Source organism: Paramisgurnus dabryanus, chromosome 11, assembly GCF_030506205.2.
Source record: "Paramisgurnus dabryanus chromosome 11, PD_genome_1.1, whole genome shotgun sequence".
Taxonomy (NCBI): Eukaryota; Metazoa; Chordata; class Actinopteri; order Cypriniformes; family Cobitidae; genus Paramisgurnus; species Paramisgurnus dabryanus.
This window is the reverse complement of record NC_133347.1, coordinates 20,089,753-20,112,131: the sequence shown is the minus strand read 5'-3', so window position 1 is coordinate 20,112,131 and position 22,379 is coordinate 20,089,753. Positions and strand designations below refer to the sequence as shown.

The following is a 22,379-nucleotide window of genomic DNA, read 5'->3' as shown; positions in this document are numbered from 1 at the left end:
CATTAGTTAACATGTTAGCTAACGCTAGCTACATTAGCTGCTGTTGTGTTAGGACTTTCAGCTCCCAAACTTTATTTTTCGTCAGTTTATGACAAAGTCGAACATAGCGCCCTAACAATCAACTTTAAATAATTTTTTTTATCTTTCATGTAGCATTTTATGAACGGAAAACCTACCCCTTATTTTACCCCTTACAATCCCGTAAATGCTGTGCAATTTTATTATATTATACATTTTATTTATTATATTGTCCTGCAACTTTTAAGCAAAAGCAGTTTCCTATTTGTGAATTCTGGTTATCACCAAAGGAAATAAAACATTATGATTCTCAAAACGGCTATCCTCTAAACAACAGAAATGTTAGTAAGCTTTGAATGGCTTTGAAACACATGTAGGTTTAGCTAGCTAACATACCCTTGTATTTGCAATAGACATTAATAGACCGTACCATATGAAAGAGAACTTACCCAGCAGTGCAAGAGCATGACTGGTCCACAAGGCCGTGCTGGTTGCATTTGAGTTACCGGTCATGTGGTTTCTAATTTTTTGCTTGAGACCGGTAAGCATTAGCCTCGATAGTAGCCGTGTCTCATTGCGTATTTTTATATTTTGAATATATTCCTCCACTGCATACTGTAACCCCTTTTGCCTCGATCTGGAGGAAATCGCGGAGGTATTGCTCCAAAAAAGGTCACTGACACGCACGGGTATATCGCTTTCCATCATGGCAATCTGTTGCGCTGGTCATTTGTTTGTCGGAAGTAGCAACAGTAACTAAGGGGGGCGGGGCTCGGCGAAAGGCTAATTAGTTCAGTAGTGTAAACCGACGCAAAATCAGAAGTGCTTTTTTGAATATTTATTTCATATCTTTTAGGGCTGGGATAAACGATTATTTTTTTAACGATTAATCTAGCGATTCTTTTTTCGATGCATCGATTAATCTAACGATTCATTTTGTCAGTCCGATTCGACTTCGATTCGATTCGATTCTCGATTATCTCCCCATTAATTAACTAATAGCAAGTTATACATGTTGATTTACATATCTGAATGTAAACATTTCAATATATCTTTATTGCTCTTAAAATTTCAAAATAAAAAAAGACTATACAAGTGCAAAATAATGCATTCTTAGACAGAGGTAGCATTCAGTAAAGCATTTGCAGTGCATACTGTGCAGTTAAGTAACCGTATAAAAATCTCAAGTTCAAATTACTTTATTTTACATGCATTTATGAGCAAAACCTCTTCAGTGTGCCTTTTGATGGTCTGTGTAATTTTTATAACTAGATTTGTTTAATCCACATTGTTTTCGTGCTGTTCTAGTCCATTTAATGACAGATATAAACTTAAGATAGACTTATTATAGACTTAAGAAGCACATATATTATTAAATCTCTTTCTCTTAAGTTTTTTCAAATAGATTAGGACTCATTTACTGCTGGACAGAGAGTGAATGAAAGCGCAGTCTTCTGGCAACAGTGACATATTTCATTGCTTTCTGTTAAATTGCTCAAATGACTGTTTAAAACACACTTGGCATCACATTCATGATTTTATGGTAAAATGACACTTTTTCGCGTAAATCCACGAGCATTTAAACCATAAACAAAGCACTTTCACTTTAATTGAGCGTGAGCAGCGCAGCAGAACCACGCAGAAACGATTGCAGCACTGTTGCTACAGAGCCGCCCAAGTATTTGCGGCTGGCTCCGACCTCCGTTTATATCCGTTTCGAGCCGCGAGCTCGCGCTGCTTATGCAGCGGGGTGCATGCTTGTTAACATGGGCGCTGAGAAAACCACGCGCCGCGCGGCCGCAGCCACTGCTCACCCTTGCTGTGTGAAACCGGCGTGGACTGAAGCAACTCGCGTTGCTACTACTGCGCCGCTTTTTTGGGTCTGACGAATCGACGCGCATATTTTGCGTCGACGTATTTTTTGCGTCGACGTCGTCGATTACGTCGACGCGTTGTCCCAGCCCTAATATCTTTGAACATATACTGGTGAAGCTGTATGTCCTGATAGTGGGCCCTTAGAACCATCCCTGTACACTTGGATCATTGAAGAGTATACCTCATACAAATACTGTTAGGTATAAATCTCCTTAGGTATAGATATTTCATTCTTAGATTGATGCAGATAAAGATCAACCATAGACACAGGAAAAAACCATGGAGGAACAATAGGCACAGTTACAGTTGGGCCAACTTCAATTTGTTTAATACCCAAAGTCATAGCATCCTTATTTGCTATCCAACCAAAGCTTCTGATGTTATTTTTCCCATATTCCCAGCAGTCCTTTAGTATTTCCTTAGCTGAGTGACTCTCTGAATGTCCTTTTAAATTAATAGCTCATTGTTAATTGTAATCTGCTTATATGGGGGTGACAAAAAGCATAGTTTTTCTATTAAGGTTTCAAAAGGATCTAAAGAGGACTGATAAATTTGCTGATTTAACAGCCTCCCTTTATGGGGGTGCCCAAACGTTTTCCTACCAAGGGCCAAAAATCAAACCCGACTGAGGGCTGACAGTAAATGTTGCGGTGTTATATTAAAATTGTGCCACTGCCTCAACCCTTTACATTATATCCTATTGTACCAGAGTTGTTGAATTTCGTGACGCATGCAATACACCTTTGAGTATGCATGTACATACAAAATTCACTTTAATTCTTTGCATTCAATTGCAATTTACATTTTTGCAATGTATAATAAAATAAAAATTTTAGAATTTTAAAAAATGTTTAATTAGAAATATGATGGTGGTGTGAGAGACCCGGGTTTGAATCCACTGTGACACACCATTGTCCCGGAGCAAGACAAATAACCACTAGTTGCTCCAGAGTCCTGCGACCTCTGACATATGTAGCTATTGTAAGTCGCTTGAATAAAAGCGTCAGCTAAATGAATAAATGTAATAACATTTATCATTTTTCCTTATCTCAGCACGCGGGCCCTAGTTTGGCCACGAATAGATCCCTTAGGGATGGCATACATAACAATAGAAAATTCCTTGGGAATTATTGGATTTTTTTTTCAAACCAGTTGTTTAAAAAGTAAATACAAATCTCGATTGTTCCAAAAAGTATAGGTGAAGGAAAAGGTGGTGTTTAAAAATAAATTACCATGCAAGTAATGCTCGCTTATGAAATGTAGTTAATGATATGGGATTTTAGCAAAATTATAATTACAGATCAATAAAAAGGGTACACCACCTAATATGGAGAAATAGTAATTAGGGATAAAGTTCCGTTCAGTGTCTGATCCAATTAATTTAGAAGAAAAATCCAGAAAAAATTAACAACAATAATCGTATTTATTTGTTATTACAGGTTTTTTAACCTTCCCCCTTCTTAACTGGGACAGATGTACCAGCAGAGAGTAAAGCGATGGTGTGGAGGAGGGATGCGGCAAAATGTCACAGGACAGACGTGAAGGACAGCTATAGGGACATCTTTGCTTTGATTGGTTGGATTACAAGCCCACGCTCCTCCCAAACTTAGATAAATAAACTTTTTTTTTAAATGTTATACATATTTCTGTTTTATATTGTGTTGTATTATATTTTATTGTAACGATGAACAGGTATTTGTTTTTCTTATTGGTCAAAGACTTGGACACATGTTTACCAAAGCACAGCAAACTGTAACTATTTTGTCTAAAAATGTTACATTCACACGCTCACATGGCAGCACCATACTGATAGGAATAGTTGTAGAAAGGATTTTGTATTTGTTGCGTACAACACCGATGACTCTCTCCAGGTGAATTCTGAGGTGTGCAATGCTTGTCATGTCCTCCACATCCTTTGCTTCCAGCTGACGTTGCCCCTTTGTAAATGCTGGTATTTTCACTTCAGCACACATCAATCCCACACTCTCTTTAATGTCAAACCCTCTGTCCGCTAACACTATGTCCCCTGGCAGCAGTTTATCTAGAAAACCACAGTTCTCAGTTAATTGTTTGTCACTAGTGCGCCCACCAAACCCTTTAGAGATGAAAGAAATGACTCCTTGTGGAGTAATGCATATGAGGTACTTCAGTGTGAGACCATCTTTGATGAAGTTTGATGATGTTTGTGCCCTTGCTTGAAGATTTGATGGTCTTTCTATAGAAACTTCAAAGCAGTCCACAATGGCAGCAAAATGATTTCCAAATATCTCCACGAACTGATGCGGCATACTGACTTGCAGACGTTCTCTGTCTGGCCAGTGCACCAGTGGAGACAAGCGGGAGTACAAAACACTCACCGTTTGCTTAAATGCAGTACTAACAGTTGATTCGTTCACATTGAAAAGATGAGCGATGTGCTGGATGGGCAGATCCAATCTCAGACGCATGAAGGTAAGAAGGAGCATCTGAAAACATGTCAACTTTCTTTTATCCTGAGGCAAAAACGGCATTACTTTGGAAAACAAAACCTGAAAAATGGCATAGCTTGGAAGTCCTGTGTAATATTTGACTTTAACATCATCATCCTTAAAAAACTCCTCTGTGATTTTAAATCCATCAAGTTCATGCTTCAGCTGTCTGTTTTCCTGTAGTAAACGGTTTATTAGGGGTTCAAGCGCGAAGCGCTGAAACCCTATTGTAATTGTTAAGATTTTTATTATTATTATTCTGCCGTAAAACGGAACGTGCAGACCAAACCGTAAGTCCTAGAGACTTCAAACTTGGCCAAATGGTAGGACCCAATTTGGGGAGAGGTTGACAGAGTATCAACCCGATTGGCCCATAGGTGGCGCTATAACGATGAAAAACACGTTTATGCTCATAACTCCCACAAATCTTATCCAAATATCAAGTGTCTTATATCACTGGAATCCTTGTGTCAAGACGAACAAAACGTATATCTCCGATTTTATTTGCGCCTGGAATTTTTTTCCGCTATTTTCGATTTTGTCGAAAAAAATAAAAACGAACTAGTCCTAGGTTTTTCGACCGATTGAAACCGTTCCAGTGCTGTAATATTCCTTGGAGTGTGAATATAAAAAGTTATCAAAAAAAAATTGAACTTTCGACTCATCATCGTAAAGCCACGCCCAAACGCCCCCAATGGGCGGAGCCTCTTGGACTTAAATGGCTATAACTTGGGATTGGAAAGAGGTATTGACACCAGATTTGGTACACATATACAAGGGACTATTCTGAGGTCACGTGTAAAAAATTGCGCCGCTTGACCACTAGTTGGCACTATAACACCACCTAAACTTTAAAGGTCTGTAACTTCAGAAATATGGGACCGATCAATTTGACATTTGGCACCGGTGCTCCTGGTCTAGGGTACTATCATTGTCTAAAATGAATTTCGCGTACATGGCCGCCATCGGCCAATCAAGAAAAAGCAGCTATTAGACAGGGTTAACGAAGCCCGATCGAAACAAAACGCGGTGGGCCTGTTTGTCTCTTGGCCATGAAGGTCTGTGCAGAGTAAGAAAAAATTCGGCCTCAGGGAGGCGCTATAACGTTTTTGCGGTGTTTAAGTGATTGTGTATTATGCAGTGTTTCAGATATCAACTAGATCTTTATATCATTTAATAGAGGTACTTACAATGAATAACTTTTCCTCAAGAAGCACTTGTCTCAGTCGAATCGTTTATTAGATATTCATCATTTTCTTTGAAACCTACTTTTGCGAACTAGTCCTAGGTTTTTTGAGCAATCTGAACCAATCAAGTACTAGAACATTCCTTAGACACTGAATATCAATAATTATCAAAAAAAAGTTTAACTTTGCACTTTTTGTTGCAACACCACGGTCAAAAGTACGAAGAGGCGGGGCCACAAATACTTAAATGGCTATCATTTATGATAGGAATGAGATATCAACACGAAACTTGGTACACCTATGTATAGACCTAGGCCGAGGTCACATGCAAAAAATTGCAGAGATTGTCCACTAGGTGGCGCTATAACCTAAGAACAAAGAACAATGACTCTGGCATATGTATACGACACATAAATATTTGTCTGACCTACTTGTTTTTTAGCACATAACATCTGATTTCAGATTCTTATAAGGGTCTATTATGATAATTACATATCTTAGAAAACATGCCGACCAACAGTCAGCCAGCATTAACCATGTACGAGTCCAGCGTAATGGTGTGCGATTACAACTAAACTGAGGGGCCTGTTTGTCTTATGTTCTCAAGTGTCTGTGAGGATTTTTGGCTCATTATTCTGGAAATATTTGTATCTAGAACAACGGGTGTTACGTTAACTGTCCCCTAGATCAGTGATGCTCAAAATTATTCCTGGAGGCCCACTGCTCTGCACATATACAAAAGTCTTCTATTTTAAACAAATCTACTTTAATCATTAGTAGAGATTTGTATGAACTGAACTGATTGTGTCAGATGAGATAATCATACAAAATGTGCCGAGCATTGGGTCTCGAGAAACCACTGCGTTTCGCTGAGTTGAAAGTACTGCTCTAGATGTTTATGTTTATATGAAAAACAATTTTGTGAAATTGCTGTACTATCTGGGCAAATATCAATATGAAACATAAAATAAACTTTTGCCGTTGTATTCCTAGATTTGATGTGATGTCACATAGTGATGTGGGCACCATTTGTAACCTGTGTTCGTTATTTCATTTGTAGCTGCTGTTATGTTCCTTTTGTCCATGGGTTTGCATCTGCATGAAATTTATTATAAGATTCAATGATTTGCAGTCATTTACCTCAAAGACTTGAGGTAATAAATTCAAGCATTTTGAAATGTGGCATTTTCAAAATGGGCCAGACTAAGTATATCTAACTAATTAACTAGTAATGTGAAGCTTATGACAAAATATTAATCGTTTTATTAAGATCAGACAATATATGTCTTTCCAAGACTAGGGCTGGTTGAATAAACATACAGTAGCCATTAAGTTAAGACTGTGTTTTAAAGACTAGTCTGAAGAACTAGTAGTTAGTTAGCTAGGGCTAATCAGTCTTACTATTTGGATTTAAATATAATTTAAATAATTTAAATATTTTTTCACATGATACTTAAAGCAGTTATGTTCAATCATGAAGACAAAAAATGTATGACTAACTTTTAAGATTAGTCTTAGAGATTAATGTTACTGACCACTGGTTTAAGTGTAGTTACAGACTAAAATTTAGGCTTAAGTTTTAGTAGTCTTACTTGAAAATAGCTTACACTGGCCTACCTTTAAATATATCTGGGCCATAGTTTTGTCTTAAGATGTACACCAGTAATGTTTTTTATAAGGTTTGTTTGTAACAAGTACCTAAATGTTTTTACATAACTAATGGGTAGTCATGCATCAATTTAAACCTGTGGGAAAGAACCCAATAAAGTTATAAAGCTTCAAATGTTGTCTTAGAATTCTTCAAATCCTAAAGGTATGAAAAAGATTGTTGTAAATATGTGGATCCTTAAAGAACAATAATAGGCCAACATTAGAAATAATAACTAATAATCATACATAAAAAGAAAATATATTTGGTTATCAGTAGCTTTAGTATTCTAATCTATTGTGTGTATTATAACGTTTTTAATAATTGTTTATAAAATTATCGCAATGAAATTGCAATGTTATGATACAATTGGTTGTTTTAAATGTAAATGATTTACTGAAAACTTACTCTAGCACAGCACATGTGTGAACACAAATAAGTGCTTAATAGCAAATCTGACTGACATTTGCTTAATGACATCATATTTGTTATTAACTCCATTTGATATAAGCAACACATCTGGATCAGTTATGTATGGGCATAGCCAGTGGTTAAATATAAAAATATGTAGAGCTTTAGTACTATTTTTAGGCCTACTATAATATGACAGAGGCTGTCATCTGAAATACTTGTATGTTTGCACATAATATCTATGTTCTATAAGAACAATTACTTTTGTTAAAAAAACAAGCAACCATTTAGTAAGACCTACAGAATAGATCTCTATGAACTAAAATGACTGTTTCAGATGAGAGAAACATACAAAATGTGCAGAGCATGTTTGTGTATATGTTCCTTTTGTCCATAAAAATATATACGGTTTAATAACTTGCATACCTCACTTTATTTACCTAATTAAAACAGAAAGCCTTCATGGTACTCAATTGAAGGACATGAACATGAATCTGCTAAATGAAATGACAAAGCATTCAATGTATTGTTGAGATCAGGCATAATACTCAAATTCCTTATTGTGGTTTTTAGGTGCAATTTTCCGTTATGTCCACTAAATGGCAGAAGAGGATCAATCACTGGCTGACATTTGCACTCACAGAAAACACAGAAGATGATTACTCTTTAAAGGGGACAGAGAATGAAAAACCATTTTTACCTTGTCTTTGTTGAATAATGGTAGAATCTGAAAAACTGATGCTTATGACATCACAGGCATCTAACTGCCCCTCCACTTTAAAATAATTGGCTACATTTTTTGAGTGGCAGCAAAGTCAATCAGTAATGAGATTGCAAGTTAAGCCAGTAGGGGGAGTCAAATAGGTGCAAAACCAGTTGTTTAAAATCCCCCACCCTAATAGAGCTGAGAGAGGTTTTTAGGAAGCTTCTAAGGCATTACAGATGCACATGAAATCTGCTTTTATAATGGTCTTTTGGGATAATTACATATCTTAGAAAACATGTCGACCAATAGCCAACCAGCATTAAGCATGTACGAGTTCAGCGTAATGGTGTGCGATTACAATTAACTGATGGGCCTGTTCTCAAGTGTTTGTGAGGATTTTTAGTTCATCTGTCTGAAAATCTTTGCCTCTAGAACAACGGGTGTTACGTTAACTGATTGTGTCAGATGAGAGAAACATACAAAATGTGTCGACTATTGGGTCTCGAGAAACCACTGCGTTTCTCTGAGTTGAAAGAACTGCTCTATATGTTTATGTTTATATTAAAAACGATTTTGTGAACTTGCTGCACTATTTGGGCACATACCAATATCAAACATAAAATAATTTTTGCCGTTGTATTCCTATATTGGATGTGATGTCACATAGTGATGTTGGCACCATTTGTAAGCTGTATTCGTTATTTTATTTGTAGCTGCTGTTATGTTACTTTTGTCCATGGGTTTGCACCTGCATGAAAATTATTATAAGATTCAATGATTTGCAGTCTTCAAGTTGTGTCCGTCATTAAAACTAAAAGAATTGAGGTTAATAAATTCAAGCATTTTAAAATGGGACATTTTGAAAATGGGCCAGACTAAGTATATCTAACTAATTAACTAGTAATGTGAAGCTTATGACCAAATATTAATATTTTTTATTAAGATCAGAAAATATATGCCTTTCCAAGACCAGGGGCCGGTTGAATAACATTAAGAATGTGTTTTAAGGACTAGTCTGAACTAGTCTTAATATTTGGATGTAAATATAATTTAAATAATTTAAATATTTTACATGATACTTAAAACAGTTATGGTCATTCATGAAGACAAAAATGTATGACTAACTTTTAAGACTAGTCTTAGAGATTTATGCTATTGACCATTGGTTTAAGTGTAGTTTCAAAGTAAAATTTAAGCTTATGTTTTAGTTGTCTTACTTGAAAATTGCTTGCAGTGGCCTGTCTTTAAATATATCAGGGTTATAGTTTTGTTTTAAGATGTACACCAGTAATGTTTTTATAAGGTTTGTTTGTAAAAAGTACCAAAATGTTTTTAGATAACTAAGGGCTAGTCATGCATCAATTTAAATAATATGTGGTAAATAACCCAATAAAGTTATGAAGCATCAAATGTTGTTTTAGAATTCTTAAACTGCTAAAGGTATGAAAAAGATTGCTGAAAATATGTGGATTGTTAAAGAACAATATTAGGCCAACATTAGAAATAATAACTCACTAATTCTTGAAACTTTGGCAAAAACATGTCCACTAAGAAAAGTGCTCATTCTGTTGGAAATTAATAACATTTTCTGAAGAAAAAGAATCAATGTTATAATCAGGGGCCCTTTGCACATATGTAAGGTTTTTTATAGGTTTATTTTTATTTTTTATTAATTTAATGATTATATGCTGGCCCATTGCCTACAAAATCAGCTGTCCTTGGTTAAGAGATAATCATTTCAACTTGATTAAAAAAGCCAAAAGTAATAATTGAACTTAATAATATATTTACTGCTTAAAAGAATACATTGTATTTTTTGTACATTTTGTGATTGCTCAAAATGTGTCCCACATATTCATCACTACCATCAGATATTTATAAAAAGCAATAAAATCAGACAAGTACAGGGTTAACTGCATTCCTGAGGACCCCATTTTCAAACATTCAGCTCTACTGCATGCTTCAAAATCACTCAAGATCTTGTATCTTTGCTTTTTTCTCTTAAACTTGTTCATATTTTTGGGCACTGTTACTGTGACAACCATAACATATCAACACCATCATCTTTGTAAAATAAAATTAGATTAGATTATGAAATAAATGTATCATTTTGAAGAAGAGGTCTGAAGTACCTAGCAACAGAAGGGAAACAAGATGTCTAATGTGAACAACTCATCTATTTTTTTAATCTATATTAGGTTTTTGTCACCACCGTCAGGTTTTCTGTCTTTTCTGTCAGGTTTTATGTATTTTAGGAAGTTATGATTTGATATTTTTTCATCACAGTGGTTAGGAATGTTATTTTTTGGACCAAATATTTACATAAAGTTTAAGCAAGAAGCCATTGACTTGAGTGGAATACATTTTGTAATAATGAGGCCAATGTCACCACCGTCAGATTAGTGTCACCACCGTCAGACATAGTTTTATTTGTTTTAAATGAATATGCTTAATATATGTTTCTTCAGTGCTGTTGAGTTATTAAATTAATAGTCTCTATTAATACAAAAATATGTTTATTAAATAAAAAAATCATTACTTTTTCTATTTAGACTTAAAGTAAACGTTGTATGAGTAATAACTGGAAAAACGCCTAATTTATGAAAAAATACGAACAGGGGAGGTTGTACCAGTAAATTGCTAAACAGCCAATACCTTGGTCTATAATGATATACCTTCAGATATTGTAATTTTATTGTAATTTGTTTTATCCAAATTCCCAAGAATCACTGAACTAATAATCATATATAAAGAGAATATATATCAGGTTATCAGTAGGTTTAGTATTCTAATTTACTTTCCATGGCATAAACATGTCATGATTATAAAGTTTTTAATAATTGTTTATAGAATTATCGCAATGAAATCGTAATGTTATGATGCTATTGGTTATTTAACATGTAAATTATTTATTGAAAACTTACTTTAGCACAGCACATGTGTGAAAACAAATAAGTGTTTAATATTAACTTAATGACATTATATTTGTTATTAACTCCATTTGATATTAACAACACATCTGGATCAGTTATGTATGGAGATAGCCAATGGTTACATATAAAAAGAGCTTTAGTACTATTTTTAGACCTAGTATAACATGACATATATATATATATATATATATATATATATATATATATATATATATATATATATATATATATATATGATAAAAAATAGTCTAAAAGATTTAAAGGAGCAAACAAATTGATGTAATTAAGGTGATGTATTGACATAATGCTTATGTGTAGGAATTTACCTTTGGTTTCTTTCTGAAAACAAATATGAAAACTAATAAGTAGAAATCTTACTCTAGACTGACTTTACATGTTTTATAATCTGACTTATATAACCTATCTTATATCTATCCTATTTTATAACTAAATCGTCAAAGTGTATTAAAACCGTTTTCTATTTAAAAAACAACAACAATAGTATTAAATGACAAATAATCGCGCAATAATTATAGTCGTCATCCTCAAAACTACAGTCAAGACTTTTCATTGTTTTATACATTTTATTTTGAATTCAAGTGAATGTGTATACTAATTTGAAATACAATCTAATTATCTCCACTTCTGTTATCAAAGTAAAATATGAATAATTTTTACATATTAATTTTAAAAACTCACTATAATATTAAAATCAAATAGTTTAAATAAAAACTTTTTAAAGTTTGAACTGCAGATTAGGGATGGATCACCATTAAAATCAAAATTTTGAAATTATATCCACTAGATGGCAGTAGAGGACTAATAACTGTGTAGTTTTTAAAAGCTTTCACTACTGGGTCCGTTCTTTGTACATGGATTACTCTGTTAGCTGGATTTCATTGCTGACGATTTATCTTCATGTTGAATTATTTGTTTCTTCGAGGGTCATCCTAGAGTTGTTGTTATACTAACAGGTCCTTAAAACTACTCGGGATTCGAATTCAACACGTAATACAAAAATGATAAATTTAATATTTTAGTAACGTTATTTAAAAAATATAATTTTTCTGTACTTGTGCAACTTGATTTTATGCAGTAGATGTTTTGATTATTATTCTTAAATGAATGACAAGACTAACATGCTTATGGCCACATTAATTTTAAATTTATTCCATTATGAAATCAGTAATCATCTTTAACCAGTAGTACTAGATGTGATCTACAAAAAAAATTGATCAGTGCAAAATAACTTTCCTTTAAAGTGTAACTAAATCCCTGTTCATAACCTGACTCCACCCACTGGCAATATTTGAAAAAAATGCGAGAAAAGTGGGCAGATCCCAACGGAGATAGAGGGGACGAACTAAGCTCGTAGCAATTGTGTGTGGTCAGGTGAGATCGTAACAAGGGCGTGGTGAGCTTGAACCTGCTTACGTCACGAGTTATTCTTTGGACCCAACATCCAATAGGAAAATTCAACTGCAGTAGCCACCGTTCAACCTGAAGAGGGCAGCACTTAGATGTTTTTACACCACAGTATATCCAAATGTCAAAAAACTTACTAAAATGAATGAACAGCACTAATAAAACATCATTCTTACAGATCATTAACTAAAAAAATAGTTGGTTTAGGGTTTAGTTACTCTTTAAGTATCCTATTTATCAACACATCTCCAATTTTAGTTTGCACCAGCTTCAAATGTTATTGAATGGACGTTATCAGTGGTTTTATCAGTTCATAGATGGTCTAGGGGGGCATGTTGTGTAGGCTATACTGGAATGCTCAGTTGTTAAAATCCATCCAAGTGGTTAATCAAAACTACAAGAGAAGACTCCAGATCCACTCAAAGGAATCCAGTTCGCTGATGACTGCATAACGTTAGCTGCCAACTCTCACACATTCACCGTGAGACTCACACAATGACCCAATTCTCACGCTCTCACGCCACACATCCACGCAGGCTCGTGCCCACCATTGAGATTCCCATTGAGTTTAATAAAAGACATTATATAATTGCCTAATATACCTAACTGTAAATATTGTAAAACGCCTATCTCTATCTGGCGTGCCTCAAACAGCATAAAGCGCTCGTCAGTGTCAAAATAATGCGAAGGCCAATCAAATCAAAGAAGGTGGAGTTATTGTTTACAGATGCCGAAGCGCCAGCTACAAACCACAGAGAGCGAGTGCGTGGCTGCACGATGGTGAAAGAGCAAAGCACGATGTAAGTAGCTAAACCACCAGTGCTCGCAGTACTGACACTTTTATATTTTAGCGTACCTTAGCTGTCTTAGGTGCCACCACTTCTCATGTTGCTGGTACTTTGCTACAAAGAGTCAAAGAGAATTTCACTTTATGTGGCGCTGCGCAGGAAGTTCGGCAGCGAGGACATCAGAGTACCGCGAGAGCAATGCTAAATGTTACAAAAGGGTCAACCTTTACCTTTGCTCTCGCGTTACTATGATGTCATACGGCGACCAGTCAGCTCCGCACCAGTCGAACACACAAACCGTCAAGGTCTGGATGAAAATAAAAGAATTGCCCGGATTCCACGCACGCAGATAACCTCAGAAAACAGCAATTTTAATCAACCATCACTCGCGTTTGCATGTTTGCAAGCAGTACAAGCCTGCGTGATGTTTGCCGTGACAGGTTTTAATAAAAGAGAAAAAAGTCAATTGATATTTTACATCTATAAACAATAATATATACGAAATATAATTATATGGTCTTGACATACACATTATCTGTTGCTTAAGTTTAATATAAACTACTCATTTGGTTTATTTGATTGTGACAGTCTCTCTATCACCAATCACAAATCATCACTTTACGCTTCTCTTTCTCAATGGATAAACTGAATCAAATCTGCTGTTATCTGCAGTTATACATTTTACAGAGACCAGTATTCATTAGATTTTAAGAACTTTTTTGAAAGGAACTTTTATCAGAAGGAAAGCATAATAGAATTGTATAAAATAATGGTAAAGACTCTAATCTCAGGCATTTAAACTCAGTAAAAGCTTTTATTTCAATTTAATTTCTAAAACGCAGTCTTTTCCAACTATTTAACACAGAAATAGCTAAAATCCACACTATTATCTATTGGCAAATGGTTAGGACTTATATATAAAAATTCCCCCCCCCCAAAAAAAAAAAAATCTCACTCCAAGCTGAACTCAGAAGTTGGCAGCTCTGTGACTGGACGTCGACTTCGGCAACGTTGGGATATTTTCTGGTTAATATTTTTAGGTAAGACCATTTAAATCATAAAACAGATCATTTAAAATTTTTATTAATTAGTTATAAAGTGAAAATAATACAGAAAACATGTTTCAATTTGGCTTAGCATGAGTGTTGACGTGAGATAACCGTTGGGAAATGGTGTTTGTAAACGGTATTAAGTTTTTAGCCCATACACGCATTAAGGTTTTAAGCATGTTTTTACATGTCTGTCACCTGGCATGAAATAAGAACCTGAAATTGTGTTTGTAAACAGTACCCAGCTAGAAATAAAAAGTTCTAAGAACGTTCCTTGAAAGTTCCCAATGTTCCCAAAAACATTCTGCCAACGTTAAAAGTGTCCAGTTTTTTTAAGTTCTAAGAACGTTTCTGTGTTGTTTATGTCAATCATGGTGACAATTAAATGAAAACGTCATGCATGCTGGGTATTAACAAATTACAAATCTCATTCAGGACTCCCAGCATGCACTGCAGCATGGATAAATAAGGATTTTTTAACAATTTTATTTGTCACCATGGTTGAGATTCATAGTCTGATTCTTGATGTTTGTGCATCCCAATTATACAGCGGATATTTTTGTCCAAAATTTCTAAAACTCCTTAATGACAACCTGCTGTGAAAGAGCTGGATCTAATATACATTATTAGCAGAAAATAAACTTTTGATTAGTAAATGAATTAGGTGATGATCTTTACCATTATGTACCAACAACCACAGAATTACACTATTAACTTTGCATGTTCATAACAAATGTGGTGCATTAACACAAAGTTAACACAACCAGGGAAAAAATTAACAAGCAAAAAGTCAAGTGTCAAGAGTCCAACTAAAACAAACACTAATCACAATAAGAGTGACTTAAAATGAAACAAAACATCAACATCTAAACGTAATAAGTGAATTGTGTTTTCTACAGCAATATATTTACTGAACATTCAGAAATAATGTTTTATAAAATAATAAAATGCAATGTTTCTCTATCATTTACAAAACAATTAAACAAGTCAATATAATAAACAGCTGTTGTTTTAAACATTGTGTGAACATTAAAACATGACATTGTCATAACGTTTAAAAATGGTAAAATGTAACATTACTCTAACGTTCAGACAACAGAAATGTTCCTAGAACTTAAAAAAAAACTGGACACATTTAACGTTGGCAGAATGTTTTTGGGAATATTGGGAACTTTCATGGAACGTTCTTAGAACTTTTTATTTCTAGCTGGGTATATATTACGTTATTAGCCTATCTTTACGTTATACATGTGAGCATTACCGTTGTTAGTATATTTTTACGTGCCTGGACAGAAAATGTGTCTATATATCTATCTGAGGCACCAAATACATTTATCTCACTTGCATCCTATGTTTACTGATGCATTTCAGTCTTTTAGGCTATGATTAAAAAGTAAAGTTACTGTATGGGTTGCACTTTGCTTGATCTAATAATTGCCTAATATTTAGATTTCAGATATGGGAAAATCTGTTAAGAGCACGCGCTTTAGGAATGTTAAGATTAAGGTCATGAGGAGGTCTATCATTGGATCTTCAAAGGGTTTTTACCTTAGTTAAGCTGCCCCCAGCCAGGTATCAAGCTGTAGTTTTTCATGTTCTGAGACCGCATACAGGAAAGTTTCATGCCTGTGATGTAGTCAAGCATGATATGCTTAAGGAGACGTTTGAATGTTTAGCACCAAACACTACCCAGTGTCTTGTCTGCCTAGAAAAACATGCTGATTATAGGTGCATTGAGTGCAACACCACTGCAGTGTTTTGTGAGGCTTGTCTGAAGAGGACATAAATTCACTGAATCTTTCTGATATGTGGATTGTAAGTACAATATCATACGTTCATACATACAGACAGCAAATTTAAAGTAATATCAACAGATTTATTAGAATTTTTCTAAATTGTTTTGGTACTATATTGTATCAACTGTTACTGTGGTTGATAATTTCCTGCAGAGTTTTGCTCCAACACTAATTAAACACACCTGAGCGAGCTAATTAAGGTCTCTAGGAATATCAGATAAAGATATTCCAGGCAGATAATAAAGCCATATGTGACACTCAAGTGATTTAGGGTCTTAATCTGCTCCCTTGCTCGCCAATCAGGGCACTGTTTAGGGAGTCAACCATTTTAAGGGCTGTCTCAATTGCAAAACTCTTCTACTGCACTAGAACGTTTGTTCCCTCATAATTCCCACAGTGCTAAGCAAAAACCAGTGAGCATTGATGGTCACTATGTTCCATTACCGAAAACCACGTGACCTTTTCTGAGTTTCGCCAAACGAAAATCACATGATCCAAACTCAATAAACTTTATGAAATGTCACAGAACTTTTATACATATAAATGCTTGTTTTAATGTTAAATAAACACACATCGCTACACAGTAAGGGACCACAATCCACTGAATATTTAAATAATAATATTTATTTAAAATTGTATATATATATATATATATATATATATATATATATATATATATATATATATATATATATATATATATATATATATAATGTAATTATATCTCTCCAATTTTATGCACGGATATGTAAGAGAATAATGACATAGTTTTTCACAATGTACTTTAAAATTAGGTCAGAGAGGTTTTGCCGGTTGTTGATGAGTAACAGCTTTGAGTGATCATAGTGTGCCTAAAGCTGTGCAATTAATTGTTTTTGATTTTTGATTTAAATTTTGATACAAACAATTACAAATATAGATAATTGAGGTAAAACAGTATTGTGCAAAAATTACTGACCAATTATAAATTGCGGGGTGCTGGACCGATGTGTGACATTATTAAACATTGCAACTAAAAGTAAACATTTATGGAAATATCTAGGATTGTACAGTTGCATTCAAAAGTATTCTTGATATTTTTCTATAAAATGACAACGACTGAGTAAACTACCATCATCAGATTTAATATGTGAAACTGTAATGTTTTCACTGACTGTTGCTTATAACATAGGTTAACACCCTTTACAGAGCCCTGGTGGAAGAATCCATATCGGTAGATGTTTGCCCACAATTAGATGATGGGACCATATGCCCAGCATGTCCAAAGGTTGGGTCTACTTCTAGTGTTTTTTTTATTATTATACAAAATTAATTGATTTGCCAATATCAATTCAATGTCATCAGATCATGGAAAATGCCATTATGGTTAAAGTATTATACTAAAACAGTAACAGCATGAGTGTATAACCCTCATGCAGATTCAAAACCAGAATTACTGCAACTATTTGTTTTGTAGGCGGATGGAGATATGATAGTGACATTGGATGCCAATTTTGGCCTTGTGAGGTAGCAAAGGTCAGGGACAAGTGGTTTGAGCCATTACATAGAAGCTGCATGTTTGTTGATGAAAAGGATGTAGAGGACTACCTGCTATCACATTTTAACATCTCAAGGCCTCATGAAGTTTGTCCTAGTTGCAGAATACTTTATTAGGACTGAGTGTATAAAATATTTGATTTAAGTTGTGGAAAAAGACCATTATTTCTCCCATAAATTCAATATTTCATTAAATCTTTAGGACTGCAGTAACTTTAAGGCTGACAACATGTTGAGGTCACACGAACAACCAAACAAAAAGTGATGTTACAGAAGTGTTTGGAGATCCTGTGATCACGAAATGTCCCTAATGTTTGTTAACATAAGCCAAAGAGAACGGCAAGTCTATGCCATTGTAGTGACATCTCTTAATATTTACAGTGTTCCAGAATGATAATTATCCTGTTTGATTCTATACATTCCTAAAATGCCTAAAATAGCATGACCCTAACATGTCACACTTTTTTTAGGCACCTAATATAAACCTCATGGAATGTATATTAGAGATTCCATAATATTACAAAATGTAAACTTTCCACAATTCTATAATGTTCACTTATATAAGAAAACATGAAAAATGTTAAGAATTATTTTGAGATCCCTTATTGAGTATTTGGGTATTTAATGTAATGCTGGAGGTTGTATAATTATTTTTCACTTTTCCTCAATATAAAGTGTTTTATCATTCACATCTTCTGTATGTCATCAATGCACTACTTTGTAGATTTGAGGACTAGAACATATGCGAGTAGTCTATTAAATTGCCTGTGTTGTTGCCTCACATTTGCAGATAAGTACCCTTTTTTCCTGTGTAAAACTGAATTATTGTTTTGAGAAAAGACCTTTAACTCAAAATTATGTAATACTGTGTTCAATCAGGAGAGGGCATACCACACAATGTCTCCTTGGCTGTACCACCATTTAATGTTTATGGACACAAATTGCCATGTCAGGTAATGCATTGCCTTTATAGGAACATTAGGACATGTTACACACATCATTCACTTTCTGTTTGGCCTTCATTTTTCCTGTTTATGCACTGTAAAGCTGAAATTTGCTATAAATGCCTTAAATTATCTTTAACATTTTTCCAACATGGCGTTTGTCCACATTTGTTTCAGAGATGTAATGTATAGTCTGGGTCAAACTAATTTCCTTTGTTTATTTTTATGTAGATTACTTAATTTGTATAATAATTAAATTAATATAAAGTAATAAAATGAACAGCTTTGCTATTTTTACAAATTTAAAGATAAAATAACATAAGCAGATCCCTAAGACTGTTGTTAATTTTTTTTGTTAATGTTGCAACATAAAATTCACATAACAACAGCAGCGCAGGAAAAGGAGGGAAAAATAATTAATTAGACCACAGCAGTGTGAGTAAAGGAAAACATCACATGACACACAACAGCGCACAAGCAGGCAAATGTACACACACACACACACACACACACAGACAAATATACACATCAAACACACCCAATATGAACATCGTAAGCAGACTACAACATGATTACTATAAACAAATTATTTACACAGCATTTCTAAAGGAATGATTCTGTTTCAAGCTTTTAGATTTATATAAATAGTTGATCACTGTAACTGTGACCACTATAAGGAGTATGATTATGCTCCATTTCAGTGTACAGTGTGTGATATTTTACCACTTTGCTTAAATCATAGATAGATCACCTACAGTACCAGATGGCTTGATGGGTTTGGGCTCACAGACGGGAAAGGAATGGAAAAGCATTTTTCTTTCCTCCGAAGATTTGCCAGAGTCATAAAGGAGATGACTCCATTTCATCACCTTGACCTACTGACTGATGCCCTTTTGCATTATGAACGAAGGAAATCAACTGACGTAGGTGTGTCTATTGATGTATAATCTTGTAAAATTGTGTGATGGTGGTTCACTCACTGTTTATACCTTTTATATTTTCTGGAGTGAAGCTAGAGCTGGGCGATAAATCGATCCCCTCTGGGCTCCCATAGTTGCAAGTGGGCTCAGCCCTCCCCCGTGCGTTTTTCCATATAGATAGTCAAACAACATGGCAGCGAGCATGGAAGAATGCGTTCCCAAGAAACGCACAGTGTCATCTGTTATTTGGAATTGGTTCGGTTTTGCGGCGTCAGACACAAAACAAACAACACCCCGCTGCAAAGTGTGTTAGAAGTCTGTTGCTAGCAAAGGTATGAACAATTTACTGTAGCACCTTAAACAGAGGCATGCTGTTGAGTGAGAGAGATGATGTGCCCTGCAAAAGACTGCGGCAGCACAAACAAACACGCCCAAAAAACAGCCTACTTTCTAGAAACATTTACAAACTGCATCCAGTAACGTTAGTGATGCGGGTTGTCTCGTAGCCCGCGTGGCGGGTAAAGTTGTCACTTTATTGCGGAGCCGGTCATTAAAAACAAAATAATAAAAAACATGTTGCATGCAATATCCCATTGTCTTTATTAAATATTTGGGAATGTTTATTTTCATATTTTATTAGTTTTGATAAGGTTAAATTATGTAGCAACGTAACTTGAAAACACTGTTGGCCGTAGCTTCCGCTGCTAGCCACAACAATAACATAAACAGAGAAATAAAGATGAAAGACGAGGTGCAAGAGATATTAAGGTCTGAATTTGTCGTTAGATAATACAAACTTTGCTTTGTAAAGGTTAAAAATGTTTATCATTATCATATGACAATGCTGTGGTTTTTATGGTTCATAACTTAAGCATATTGTTGCCAGTTTACAGGGCGATGTAAAAGTGCTTGGAAACAGGCAAGGCTGAAATAAAGCCTGATTTCATTTACATTACACATGCTTAGTATGTCTATTTTAATGGTCACTAGCAGGTTGGAAAAATAGACACAGTGGTGCGTGGCGGGCCAATTTTTTCATAAAAGTGAGACCTGTGAGTTGAAAAAAATCCTGACCCACGCATCAGCAGTACCTATCCAGTATGATAAGAATAGGGGCAGTTGGAAAATGATCACAGATGCAGTGGCAATGTACATTGCTAAAGATATAGTCCCCATATATATTGTGGAAATACAGTTAAAAAATTGTTTTGAAAATTTCTTTGCAATCTGCAAAATGATTTTTCAGTATGGGGGGGGGTCAATTTAAATGGTAAATTGGATTTTTTTGTGAAAAAATCTGGGATTTTTATTTTGGGTCACATCGCCCAGCCCTACGTGAAGCTGATTATACACAAATTGGTAAGCATATTGTAAGTAAATTAAACTATCTTTTCAGAGGTGCAGCTCCTGCAAAGAGTAGACAAAGCAGAGAAAATATTGATTCTCGCTCAAGAAGATATCTCATCTGTTATCAGAGAGGGACCAGGTAAACAATGCCAGACCTGCTTACCTTTACGCATTTTGCGTAACAGATACACATTTAGACACCAAACTATGCTGCTACAATTTGTCACTTTAAAATATGTGAAAAGCCATTGATGGTTTGAGTTCAGCTCTCTGTGCATTTACGCACTTGGCAACTTCTCTATGGCTGTAGTCTCAGCCTCAGAAGTCACGCCCACAAACTGTTGGCTGAACGTCTCATGTTTTTCGTACACTTTTCTGGAAACCCTGTGAGAATGTCTAAAGTCGTCTTTTGATTGGTTAAAAATAAACCGGAATTCCAGGAGATGCGTGTGTCGCGATTAGTTTCAGTCCCTGGAAAACAAAGCTTTGACATTCCATTGAGGAATAGAATCAGTCGTGTTCACGTGGATAATAATGAGCAGTTATCATGATCAGCTAAACATTGGATTCTCAAAAAACATCATTGGACTGAACCAGTTGTACAAGTTCAAATAAGAGTTTAATGGTTTTATGTAAGACTATGGTAATTACAGCCGTCTTTAAAGAAAAACACCACTGTTGGATGAATTAATACATGCCTATCTTTATTTAATGCGTGCACTTTTAGGGGCGGTTTCCCGGACAGAGACTAGACTAGTACTAGATTAAAATAAATGTAAGAGCTGTCCAAACTGAAAACAACTTGCATTGACATATCTTAAAATACATCAGTTCCCTTTGTTTTGCCTCAAAATGGACACAAGTAATGTTTTTAGTAAGGCATGTTTGTTAAAAGTAGTTATATTTCATAATTAAGATAAGCCCTGTTCCTGGTTTAAGTTAATCCTTGTCCGGGAAACCACTCCTTAGTCTTTAAGTGCTTTGTGAATTTGTTGGCATTAAGCCTAGTTCCATTCATTCTTATGGCTCCAAACAAAAGTTTTATTTTGTGCCACCATACTTGTTTGTCTTACTACTTGCGTAACAGTGTTTAATAGCAAAAACATGGAAGTGTTTTGTAACTCTGGGTTCGGGCCAAGTACGAGTTTGAAGCCCTCCCCGGACAGCACGCCAAACAAACATTCAAAATTACTCTATAAATTACATGTAAGTGTGAACTCATGAAATTAAGATTTGTAATAATGCTGCAATACTTTAATGTGATGTAATTAGTAATCAATTACACCAAGGCCTTACTTGTAACATATGCTTTCTCAGGTGTACCACAG

At 34.8% G+C, this 22,379-nt stretch overlaps 1 protein-coding gene across 1 annotated transcript in view; it reads right to left on the bottom strand.

The window, feature by feature from the left end:
• Positions 1-3,331: 3,331 nt before the first annotated feature.
• Positions 3,332-22,379, bottom strand: part of LOC135757525 (uncharacterized) — a 78,909-nt gene continuing 59,861 nt past the window's right edge. The window contains exon 4 of the mRNA XM_073816237.1: positions 3,332-4,557. Coding sequence (XP_073672338.1) covers positions 3,606-4,557 — 952 coding nt within the window. The 3' untranslated portion in view covers positions 3,332-3,605. The remainder of the gene's footprint in view (positions 4,558-22,379) is intronic.